This window comes from Tachypleus tridentatus, chromosome 11 (genome assembly GCF_004210375.1).
Source record: "Tachypleus tridentatus isolate NWPU-2018 chromosome 11, ASM421037v1, whole genome shotgun sequence".
Classification (NCBI taxonomy): Eukaryota; Metazoa; Arthropoda; class Merostomata; order Xiphosura; family Limulidae; genus Tachypleus; species Tachypleus tridentatus.
In genome coordinates, this window is record NC_134835.1 from 75,646,672 (window position 1) to 75,659,572 (window position 12,901).

Below are 12,901 nucleotides of genomic sequence, written 5' to 3' on the forward strand. Positions count from 1 at the left end.
CGATCAGTTACCGTAGTTATTGTAGTTATTTGAATGAATTTCTCTGCCTCGTAAGTCGTGCGTACTTACAATAGTATTTTGGCAATAGGATACTACAGTGTGTGTTTTGGTTTGCTAATTATTTCAGTAAGCGACATCTACTGGTGATAAAGTTTATATTCTTTATTATATTTAGAGTAATCTGATAGTAAGATGAATGCTTATGTATGCTTTTTCTTTTATCGTAGTGACACATACTGCTCAAATAACGTTTATTTTACTAATCATACATACTTTACAAATAAATTACTAAAACATTCTATTACAAAAACGAATAAAAAAAGAAACTCAATGAGATCATGTTGTATTGTAATTATGGTTTGGGTTGTACACACCCAGACATGTTGAAAAGTAAATAGATAACCTCCAAGCTTCCTAGAACAATACTATTAGTCCATTTCTTACTTGGATCAAATAGGTTTATTGTTGGCAGAGACATATATCAATTTTAAATAAACGTAAATTGGTACAATTGTTTTCTCCGCTTGTCTACACCTCAATTGATAGTTAAACATAAAAAAATATCACCCCGATAAGTTTTTTTTCTGGTGATTTTAAACATACTTCTTTATAGCATCGGTAATATGATTCTAAACAACCACTTTCTTTGTGGATGTTTTGTTACTAAATTAGTAGGCAAGTTAAAACGTTACATTTAAACTATCTAAACAGTAATCAATTTCATTTTCATGATTTCTACGAAAACAATATTTTCACAAAGGAAACTAACTCCCTAAATAATGTAAAAAAAACCAGACAATAGAGGAAAAAGTATAGCAACAAATGTCTCATTTCATTATATCATAATGTTTATCGTAAACAGGTAGAAATTAATGTAATTATGAGACCTAAAGTAACCACTCGTGAACAGAGTCTTATTTATAAATTGTATTCTGTCATACGTTAACATTTGTTGAATTACATTTTTTCTAACATATTTAATATAAAATTTAATAAGTGTTAAAACATAAAACTACAGCTGAAATTTGCATTAAATTAACTTCTGGGGTTAAAATACACTTTCAGTTTCAAGTTATCAGTTTCAGGTGTGTATATATTTACGTACACGTATTTTAATCACAGCTATGAAAAGCTGTTGAATAAAATGTAACATTGGCTGAAAACCTAAACAATTGCTTAATACGTACAATAGTGTTTATAAGGTAATCTAACAACTACTTCGCTAATGACTTCTTGAAAAAATAAAATCACAGAATGTGCAGCTAACCAAAAACGAAGACTTTCAATTACTCGCTGTTACTGAGTTAGAAACCAATTCCATAACAAATGACTTTTGAAAAAACAAAATCTCAGAATGTAAAGCTAATCAAAAAAGAAGACTTTCAATTACTCGCTGTTACTGAGCTAGAAAACATAGTAATATGAAGTAGCCATAGTAATTATAAATCTATTACTAGCGGTTATAGCGAGTGAGCTGTTTACGTCATTTGGTACTTCACACTTCTAGAATGGAACAGGTCTAACACGTCGCAAGGAAATAAATAGCATGAAAAATTAAACTTACCACACTGATCACTAAGGTGGGGCCGTCCCACGCCCCCGAAGTGTTATATCTGGGACAGGAAGAATGTGGTAGTTAAATGTGCCTTGCAAAGTGGTGCTGGTAGCTATGTCTGTTGATGAAACATTCGTTTAGCAAGCGACAGATGTGTGAATCAAATCGTAGACAATGTCATGAATATTATATAAGGTGTAATTCACTTCATCTTAAGAAAGATGCGGTAATTGTACCTGTTATGGCACTAGTACATTAATGTACAGGACGACACATCCATTTGATATAGGTTCACATCCGAGTAAATTATCACAATAAATTTACACGTGTAAGAAACGAAGCAACCAGTCGACCAGTAACAAACATGAGCTACACAATTTACACTTACTTTAGATACATTCACTATTTGAAATTGAATTTCAATCACACTGACTTAGAACTTGTATTAGACATGATTATAAACGTGCAATAGCTTGAACATTAATATAACAATTTTTATACTATATGAAATATCCAATAAAACACGGCACAACGATATGTTTTAAATGATTAATACGTCAACAGCTTGTTTTAGAGATTTAATAACAACGAGGGTATACGAGGTTTTTCTTCCTCAAACAGTATACCATAGAAATGTTAGAAAGTGGTTTCCGTCCACTTGTAAACGAACAACACCAATCGTATTGAAGTAATGTGAATATTTAATTGAACATGTGTCAAAAATGACAAACAAAGAAGCTCGTATAAACTTAATACATAGTGTAACAATGATTATTTAGAATTAAAATACATTATTCTTATATTCAGATCAGAACTTTGTTGTTCATTCAAATTTAGCATATCACACCCATATCCTGGATTGGTTCGCTTAGTTAAATGCCTTTTACAAATATTAATAACTTGGCCTTAGGTGGCTATTGATGTGTTGTAAGGTTTAATGCACGTCTGTAAAATAAACTATAAATATACTTTCTGTATAACTGAAGTAAGCAATGTAAAACAGGAACCAGTAATCTTAACTTCGGCGTTTATATACGTTATTTATATTATCCAACGTTCGTTGGTTATTACAGTCTTGGTTAGTTGGTTGTTTTGAATTTCACGCAAAGCTATACGAGGGCTATCTGTGCTAGCCGTCACAAATTTAGCAGTGTAAGACTAGAGGGAAGACAGCTAGTCATCACCACCCACCGCCAGCTCTTGAGCTGCTCTTTCACCAACAAATAGTGGGACTGACTGTCACATTTTAACGCCCCCCTGTTGAAATGGCAAGCATGTTTAGTGTGACGAGGATTCGAACCTGCGATCCTCAGAGTACGAGTCGAGTGCCTTAAGCATCTGGCCATGCTGGGCCTAGGTACAATCTTAACGCGAAGAGCATGTTAAGTCTGTTACGAACTGTTATAAGGATTAACTTTATCTTCACATAGTTTAAACGAACACCGGGTGTAGTTCGCTAACTAAGATTATATGTTGTTGTTGGTTTATATGATTTAATTTGTGAAATATCCAAAGTATATGCTTATGTTCGTTAGTAAAGTTAAACTAAGTCAATGAACATAATTTGACTTGCATATTTTAATATATAACGTAATTGTAGATCAAACCAAGTTTTATCAATTTGTATTTATGACAAAGATTCTCAGACTATCTGCTGTTGTCCCTAATTTTGAAATATTGACTACAGGGAAAGCAACCAATCAGCAGCAATATACCATTCATTATCAGTGGTATGAGATTGACTTTCAATTTTATAATACACTCACAGCCTAGAGTGTGGTGAACATTTTCTAACATCACAAGTACTGAAATCCTGGGTTAGTCTGGGTTAGTCCTTTATGTAGCAAGGTTACATACTGACTACAGGGAAAGCAACCAATCAGCAGCAATATACCATTCATTATCAGTGGTATGAGATTGACTTTCAATTTTATAATACACTCACAGCCTAGAGTGTGGTGAACATTTTGTAACATCACAAGTACTGAAATCCTGGGTTAGTCTGGGTTAGTCCTTTATGTAGCAAGGTTACCTATTAAACAAGGAAAACATATTTCATATTTCTACATCATCCACTGTATAAGATACACATAGTATTGGACTTATACAAAAAGGTTGTTTTTCTTTAAAGAAAAATGGGAGGGCTGGTTTCCTGAACTGGTTCTGATAAAGTATATCATAAACATTTACGAATAAATGTGTGAACTCTTAGGATTTTGGGGTTACTTTTATGTTCATAAATTTGTTTGTATAAATATCACAATACATAATAAATTATGTTGACTGATATAACAGCATGATGTTTAAAACTGCGAAGATATATTTAAAAAACCGTGTGCTCTACGAAATTTCATCTAATTAATGAGTACAGTGCTGAATGCTTTTCGCTACTAGTTGAAGTTCAACCACGCCCTTACACAGGAAACCAGTCTTGTAGAATTCAACAGTGAAAATCAAATGGATCTCACCAGGCTAATTAATACATGCGTTTACATTGGAGAAAACATGAGAACCAAGTTTTCATGTTAGGACTAGTACAAACATGTTATTAGACTTGCCACTGAAAAACACCATTTTTGATGTGGTCTACATCACAATACTTTTTCATAAAAGAAAAGTTATTAATGTTGCTGCAAGACATTACAACCCTTAAAGTCACAGTGAAACTCTGAGTAAAAAATAATAAAACGTGAGAAAAAATATTAACTAGGAATGCTTTTACCTTATTAAATCACAATGAAACTCTGAGTAAAGAATACTTAAACTTGAGAAAAATATTAGCTAGGGATGATTTTACCTTATAAAGTCACAGTGAAACTCTACTCTGAGTAAGGAATTCTTAAACGTGAGAAAAATATTAACTAGGGATGATTTTACCTTATAAAGTCACAGTGAAACTCTGAGTAAGGAATTCTAAACGTGAGAAAAATATTACCTAGGAATGCCTTTACCTTATAAAGTCACAGTGAAACTCTGAGTAAAGAATAGTTAAGTTATAACTATTGAAATAACTTACTAGGATTGATTTTACCTTATTAGGTCACAGTGTTTGTTTGTAGTTAAACACAAGAGGCTGCCTGTACTCTTCTCACAACAGATATTGAAACCCGGTTTCAAGCGTAGAATTGCATACAAACTGTGTAGAAATATGTTAAAAACCGGCATGCTACAAATGATTACTCTGATTTGGAGACTTCAAACTCACTTACCTAATGCAAAGTAACGTTTCACCGGTGTACTCACACGGAACTACTTTCTTGAATAGCACACTTAAGTACCAGACAAAAAATAATAAAAACTCATTCAATAAGTATAGTGGTTAAAGATATTACTGATAACGCTGGAAAAAGCAGCAAATTATTAATTCGGGAAATCAAGGAGTGTGGATAAAAGTATATTAATCCATTTATCATTCTGAATTCTAAAAATTGTGGCATTCTCGTTTTATAAATTTACCAAAGAGGAACGAATAGCAAGCAAAAATTCAAATTTTGTTATTTGAAAAGCTTGTGCGTTTTATATAAAGTTATAGGAATACCTACGTGAACTGCTGGTTTTGATAACGTTCTTTTGTTTTTCTGAATAATTGTAATTTGATGTTTACAACATCTCCTGATGTTACTGGAGAGACATTGGTACAATCCTAGGTAGTTCTTTTGTAAAATACACCAATTCTTACATGGTTATGACAAATATTAAATATTATCCTGTGTTTTTTATACTAAACCTTAACGACAAAAATGCTATATCTCGAATTATGCATTATAATGCAGAAGTATCTATAATATCCTCTGAGGGTTCCTTTTTATAACAAAATATTTTCAAAAGATAAAATAGCCAGCTATTTGAAAGTTTTAACGCATGGAACAGGGACGATAAAAATTTCATACTTAGTTAATTTACAAACTAACTTCCTTCTTGCTAGTTTAAATTGTTGAATAAGGTTATTTTTCATATAGCATCTTTAAATCTGAGTTTCATTGTTATCTACACACTCGCTTGTGCTGCCACCTGGATTATTCATTTTGCTGTTAGCTTTCTCCAGACTTCCTTGGCGAACGACACTCCTCCTAGCGGGACCAGATAACCTTCTCTCTGCCATTTCCATTTCTATCCGAGCGTGTTCAGCGTCGATTTTGTCCAACTCAGCTTTGGATAGATGATGGACTATTCCAGCACCAAAAGCATCTCCAAGAACATTGATGGAAGTTCGAAGGCGGTCTCTAAATAAAAAAACCCAACAAAAATCAGTTAATTCCTTGGAAAGCAAGAACAATAATTAACGATAAAGATGAACAATATCCAGTCAACAGCAGCAGTTATGGTAATATCTTTAGTTGAAAGTACTTACAGTAACCAGTCAACAGCGACAATCATGGTTATATCTTTAGTTGGTAATCCAACAGCTGACAACACCAACAGCATAGTCACCAGACCAGCACTTGGGACACTTGCTGCTCCTATGCTGGCGGCTGTAGCCGTCAAACTAGGATGAAATACGAAAACAAATATAATCAAAGTGGCATGAGAACATTGGTAAATCCAATAAATAAATTGGCACATACTTCAAACTTGTAACCTCATTGAGTTTCAAACCCGGGACTTTATATCACGACATAAAGCAACTTTACAGACTGTGGTAATATTCAACACATTTCTGTCAGATAAATGCTTATCATACAATTATATCAATGTAAAACGTTCTCACGATGAGGAGCGTATTCGCTTAATTAAATCTAGTTATTAATTACTTAGCAATTTGTCTTCATTAATACTAAATATTAATTAGTTTTTTTTTTTAGATTCAGACAACTAATTTACCGTTGTCTTTAAGGAGCTTGTGTTAAGAGCTCTGTGTGATTATTAGCGTTGGGATTTGATCCTGGATCTTTTACTGAGAAAGGATAGTGGGATATCCAATCCTCTATGTTAATGGTGATGTTTTATCTAGAATATATCTATATAGAGACTGACAATTAATTACGAGATGATAATGGCAGCTTCATGAAACGTGTCAGATTTTAGCACCCAAGTTCTTTGGTACCATCATCTCAATAAAGCGCAACTTGCGCATGATGGGTAGACTTTCTTATCTCCTACAAGGTCATCTTATAACATCTTCGTGATCCATTTTATCTAACCTTACAAGTAAAGCGGCAAATAACCACAAGAACTGAATTTTTTAAAATAAATAAAAAAGTCTATGACCAATTTCTTTTATAAAGAGAACTGACATTTTTAATACAAATGTTGTTAAGTTTAGAACCTGTTACTTTCTCACAATATTAACTTTAATTAACGAAAAGTGCTAAGTTCTAAAAGTGTTGGGGTTTGCATGTCATGTCTTTCTGAAATACTGATTTTAATTTTCATCCGAAGTTTTCCTTTTTATTTTCGGTAGGCTTTAAAGTGTGCCCTCTGTGGTTATAACTATAACTAGACTGGATATTTTGCTTTACGTAAGAACAAAGTATAGTCATTTACATAATAAATACAAACACATATACCCTTAATAAGGAAATTCACATAAAAACTAACTAATTTAACTCATTAATTTTCTTGAACAAGTAACACATGTTTCATAAGCTTAGTTTGAAACAGTATTGTGTTTAATTATAATACAAAATATATTAACCCTGCTGAAGTAAAAAAACAAAAGGATCATAACCATTCGACAGCTGGATTTTCGAGGTAGGTGGACTTTTACGAAACTAATTATATCTATATTATTATCTTCCAAGAAACAAAACTTTATAAAACTCTGATGTGATCCGACGAATGTATTTTATTTTATAAATCCACTTGTTTCTCTAGCTTTTTTGCTACATCCTCTTAAAAAAATAGAGCAATATCAATAAATAATTTTCTCACCAGTTAAGATCTTTAATAAAAGAAAGAGCAGCGTGGAGTTTTCTAGTAGCTAGTAATTAATATATATATTTTAACACATACTCATATCGATGGTAACGTTTACTTGTACAATAGAACCAGTAATGAAATACAATGAAAAAGTAGGCATTGTTAGGTTTCAGCCTTTTTCGTTTTTATTAATAGTAATACAAAGCAAAATTAACTAAAATACGTCATCGAGCTCAATACGAAGGTACAGAATTAATCCACGTTTCTGTATTTTACAACACTTTAAAGATAAGACGACAAAAGTTGATAAGACTTAATACTTTAGGACTAAATTATCTGTGATACCATTTCTTTATAAAATCAGCTTAGATCAATTTCCGATATTAAAAAAGTTCCTTTTAAAGAAAGCAATTTATAAATTTATAACTTCTCTTCATGAATATTCAGTTTTTGCTTATTTGTATTACTTTCGCAACAATTAATTTTATTTGAACAATTATCAAACAATAAAGACGTTATCGGATTAATTACATTAATAGCTTAAGCTGTGTACATAATACAGCATTTGTACAACTTGTAACTTTCAAAATTTATCTTGTAATAAAAAGTAAACGTAAAAAACATATCGTAAGATTTTATTGAAATAAACACCTGGTCAAAAACACTCAAGTTCTTCAAAGAGTTCAATGGATCTACATGGCATGACGCGGAGTAAAGAGGTGTGTTTAATTTCCTCACTGCAATGAATTGTCCAGCTGCCAGTTAAATGGGTCTATATGGCATGACGCGGAGTAAAGAGGTGTGTTTAATTACCTCACTGCAATGAATTGTCCAGCTGCCAGTTCAATGGGTCTATATGGCATGACGCGGAGTAAAGAGGTGTGTTTAATTACCTTACTGCAATGACTTGTCCAGCTGACAGTTCTATTCCATTCATCTGAGCTATAAATATTGCTGCTACTGCCTCGTATAGAGCTGTACCATCCATGTTGACCGTGGCGCCCACTGGTAGTACAAATCGCGTGACTCGTTTGTCAATGTCATTATTTTCTTCTAGGCATCGAAAAGTGATTGGAAGAGTAGCAGCGCTGTAAAATAAAAATAAACTTATTAAGGGTTAAACAGCCTGTATAAAGCGAAGAAAATTAATGAGAGTTAAAGAACAAAGTGAATAAGAAATCATAGAAGGTTAAGCTTTTCCTAAATAAGAACGAACATAATATGTGTGCTATAGTATTCAGTTATAGAACAGGTACGTATTAAACTTCATTTCAACCATTAAACATTTAAAACAAGAATTTCATGACCAAGACAAAAACTTGAAATTTTTAAGACTAACTTGTTATACAACAGGCATTATAATATTTTTGAACTTCTACAAAGGTATGGTTTGTTTTGAATTTCACGCAAAGCTACTCGAGGACTATCTGCACTTGCAGTACATAATTTAGAAGTGTAAGACTTAGTACAATACTGTTGGGCTACTCTTTTACCAACGAATAGTGGGATTGACCTTTACATTATAACGCCCCCACGGCTAAAAAAGCGAGCATGTTTGGTGTGGCGAGATCTTCTACAAAGAGTTAACTCGAAGCTAAAACTCGTCAAATTTGCACAAATATGATGATATAACAGTGCACAGATCAATACCTATAATAAAAAATGGCGTGTCTGTTAGTCTATGTGTTTATTGTGTGATGGTCATAGCTCCAAGAGGAAAGAATTTATAAACTTGAAATTTTGCACACATACTAAGTGGACACTGGGGGTGTGCACTTGGGTATAATTACTTATCTATGCACGTGTGCGTTTTTTTGAGGCAAATTAGCAAACACCACTTTAAAAAATTGTGACAAGAAACTAGAAACCTGGAATTTTTCTTCAATACTGAGTGGACCCTGAGAGTGTGCACCTTGATGTTATTATTTATCTGCGTTTGTACCCGTATGCGTGTGTGCATTCTTTTATGCAAAAAACATGTGCACACATGCTTGTCTATTTGATTGCCATAGCTCCAAGATCATATAAGCTAGAAACCTGAAATGTTGCACCCACATTAAGTGGACCATAAGGGGGTATACCTGGGTATTATTACTTATCCACATCTGTGCGCGCAGACACATGCGCATCTTTTTAATCAGGCAAGCTGGCAAAACCACATAGGAAAGTGTGTGTGTGTGTGTGTGTGTTTTTACTAGAACAAATCCACACTGGGCCATCTGTTGTGTCCATTAGTAGTAATCGAACTCTTGATTTTAGCATTGTAAATTCAAGGACTTACCGCTGTCCCAGTAGGAAACTCAGAGAAAAGAAGCGGTTCTTTATATAACAATTTCTAATATATAGAAAGGTCAATGCGTTTTGGTAGCATTGCGTTTCAATAACGTATTCTCAAAATGGCTGGTATGGATATTAAAATTTTATTTAAAATAAAGTGCAGAAAAACGTTTCGACCTTCTTAGGTAATCTTCGAAAAGTCGAAACGTTGCTCTCTACTTTATTTTAATTTTAAGGTTTTAATATCCATACCAGCCATCTTAAGAACACATTTCTACTTCAAGTGGGTTTCTTGTCATCATGAATTAGCAACAAAAGTATATAGGTTAATACTTTTATGCTAAAATAGATTCAGAATACAAACACTAAAATCTCATAACCCAAGCGAAGCCCGATACGTTCGCTAGTTATTATACATATATAATGTCCATTCAGAGCATTGCTAGAAAATAATGCTTTTATATACATAAAAATGAAATTATATGTTTGTCTGTCCGCTAAATCCTCACGCATTATCTAACAAACTATCACCAAATTTGGTATAGTAACTCATATGATCCCCAGAAATAGCAAAGTGGGGCAGAATTCCCTCCAGGTTTCTTACAAAAAAAGATTATTTAGCAACTAAAACTGAATTTTGGATTTTGATTCTGTTTCACGCTCATTTTGGTTATATTCAACAATATGCATCATTGGTTAGCAACGAAACTATCAAGAAATTGTCGTTAGACCAAAAGCGTCATTTATGGTGAACGTGTAATACACACGTTCTTGAATAACTTATTTTTATGTTCTTTATATTTAGTAACTTCGATCATATGAAATCAAACTGTTCAACTCAGAAACTTCTTCTTGAGTTCGTGTTGGAAAGTTTTTAATGAATAAAACAACTGCATTACTTTTCCAGACAAATGTGGTAAAGTAGTTAAAGATACAAAAGAGCTAAAGGAAAAGGTGTTCCCTAGTTTGTCAAAATTATTAATGGTTGTGTAACAAAAGCAATTATAGCAACTCAAAGTGATATTGTTCATAGCACAAAAAATCAATCATTGCAAAATATTTCTGGACAGGAATTATCTACAGATAGTCAGTGTTACAATTACAGATGATGCTGTATCATGCTGTACAGATGATACACAACAGACAATAGACAATACAATTAAATTTGCATACATATGATATTGTAGTGATTGTACACATAAGAATAATAATTGTTGCATATTATAATTTCAAATAGCCTGAAATTTCAATTTCTATTTAGAAGTTAATTGAATGTTGATGTGTATCAAATTTATGATATTTATATACAAACGTTTTATAAACTTACAAACAATACTGTGTCTTCTGTCTGGTCTGGAAGTGAATATTTTATCGACAGTTCACAATGAGCGACTTACTTCTATGTTGATGCACAAGTATACTTCACTTAACGGAAAGCTAGCTATCCATTGATGTATGAGTTCTTTTCCGTTGAAATAATGTGGTGTTTTTATTAAAATACTAACATTCGAAGCTAGTTATCTGAAGTTAAACGGTTTGTGATGATAGAAATCTATAAACGTTCCTGGTCAAATATCTGTAGTTTTCTGATTAATAAGTGTTTATTAAAGTTATAGCTTCCGAACTTTATAGTATACTAATTGCAGCAAACGAACAATATATAACTGTTTTTTGGAGCGTTGATTTATATAAACTTTTACGGCAAGGTTGTCGAAAGCTCAGTTTGCAACAATATTCGAAGACACACTAGTGCTTTCGTAAAACGCATTGTTGATTCTTGCATTCGATAATATTTTACAAGTTTAGAGAATAGGCGGGTCTTTCACAATACACATTTAACAACATACGTTACATGCATTTCGAAATACGTGTTAAACTGAAACAAACCTAGATATTAAGATAAATATATAATAGTAAACCAGCTACATAATGAACAAACACAAACACACCTTGAGGCAGTTCCTAAAGCAGTGATCCACGCCTGTAGCATCCCCTTCAGGAAAGTCAGGGGGCTCTTTCTGGTGATAGCAAAGAAGATTAACGGTAGAGTAATGCCAGCATGAATGATGAGGCCAGTTATTACCGTCAACATGTACAATCCCAGCTGTTGTGCCGTTCGAGCCAAATCTTTGATGTCCATTATTTTCCCAATTATCAGGGACATGATACCGAATGGTGAGTACCTAACATGTGGAGGATAACATTTAGTTTCCAATCTATTACATCAACTTAGATCGAGCATTATGGAGGATTGTGATGTACCTTGGTGTTTCAGTTAAATAATAATTAGGCTTTGCAAGAAAAAAACTATTAAACTAACAAAAATGTTAGGTATACTGCTTCAAAAAGCATTATCCTTAACGAAAGTCTTGATAGAAGAGAACATTTTCAATTAGAATAACATAATATAAAAATATGAAACCGGATGATATGAGCAATATTTTGGTTACTTTCTATTCTCCAAATAGAAATTTATCTTTAGTTGATATAGGGTTTAAAAGAGAGAAAACGTAATATTTGTTCAAAGACAAGAAATAAATAGTGCAATGTTTTGGTAAAAGTCGTTTGGCCTTTCTAAGCCAATAGCAGCGGTAGAGGTAAAGAAATGTAAACATTTTTTTTTCTAAAAGAATGTGGAAGAACATTTTAATATTTGCTATATGCGTAGGTTCACAAATGCATGCTTTTTATGGTTTCGTCTACTACTGGTTACGTTACATGACCTTTCTTATATACTGCGGTTTTATCGATTTTATTTTTGTGTTTATGTATATGCGTTCTGAAATACATGTTTATCAGCTGATTTTGTAAAAGACATTTTAAACATTAGAAGCAAAAAATTTGAAGATCTTTACGAATGAAGTTTGTTTGTTTCCACTCAGTGAATTAAACAGGTATGTCAGATGCTTTTACATTTCAAGAATAGCTGTTCCTAATTTTTAGCTGTGAACAAGAGGGAAGGCAATCAGTCATTAGCATCCACCGTTTGAAGATACTACTCGTCAACATGTCAGCGGGATTGTAACACTAAAAGTAAACATCATGTTCAATAACATCATGCCCCAAACTCCAGCCCTATACACTAACTATACACCAAGACTCAGTCTATTATTGAAGAAAAACTACTTCTGTTTGAAACAAATGTTCCATTTTATAGGACTAAATCAGAAGATGATAAATGAATCAAGTATAGTATTGTTGGCGAAAAAA

At 32.8% G+C, this 12,901-nt stretch overlaps 1 protein-coding gene across 2 annotated transcripts in view; it reads right to left on the bottom strand.

The window, feature by feature from the left end:
* Positions 1 to 234: 234 nt before the first annotated feature.
* LOC143232494 (excitatory amino acid transporter-like) overlaps positions 235 to 12,901 on the bottom strand; it is a 43,839-nt gene continuing 31,172 nt past the window's right edge. For both annotated transcript variants that reach the window (XM_076468043.1, XM_076468042.1), the window contains exons 7-10: positions 11,641 to 11,874; positions 8,308 to 8,502; positions 5,907 to 6,041; positions 235 to 5,778 (exon numbers count right to left, since the gene is read on the bottom strand). In XM_076468043.1, coding sequence (XP_076324158.1) covers positions 5,520 to 5,778; positions 5,907 to 6,041; positions 8,308 to 8,502; positions 11,641 to 11,874 — 823 coding nt within the window. In that variant the 3' untranslated portion in view covers positions 235 to 5,519. The remainder of the gene's footprint in view (positions 5,779 to 5,906; positions 6,042 to 8,307; positions 8,503 to 11,640; positions 11,875 to 12,901) is intronic.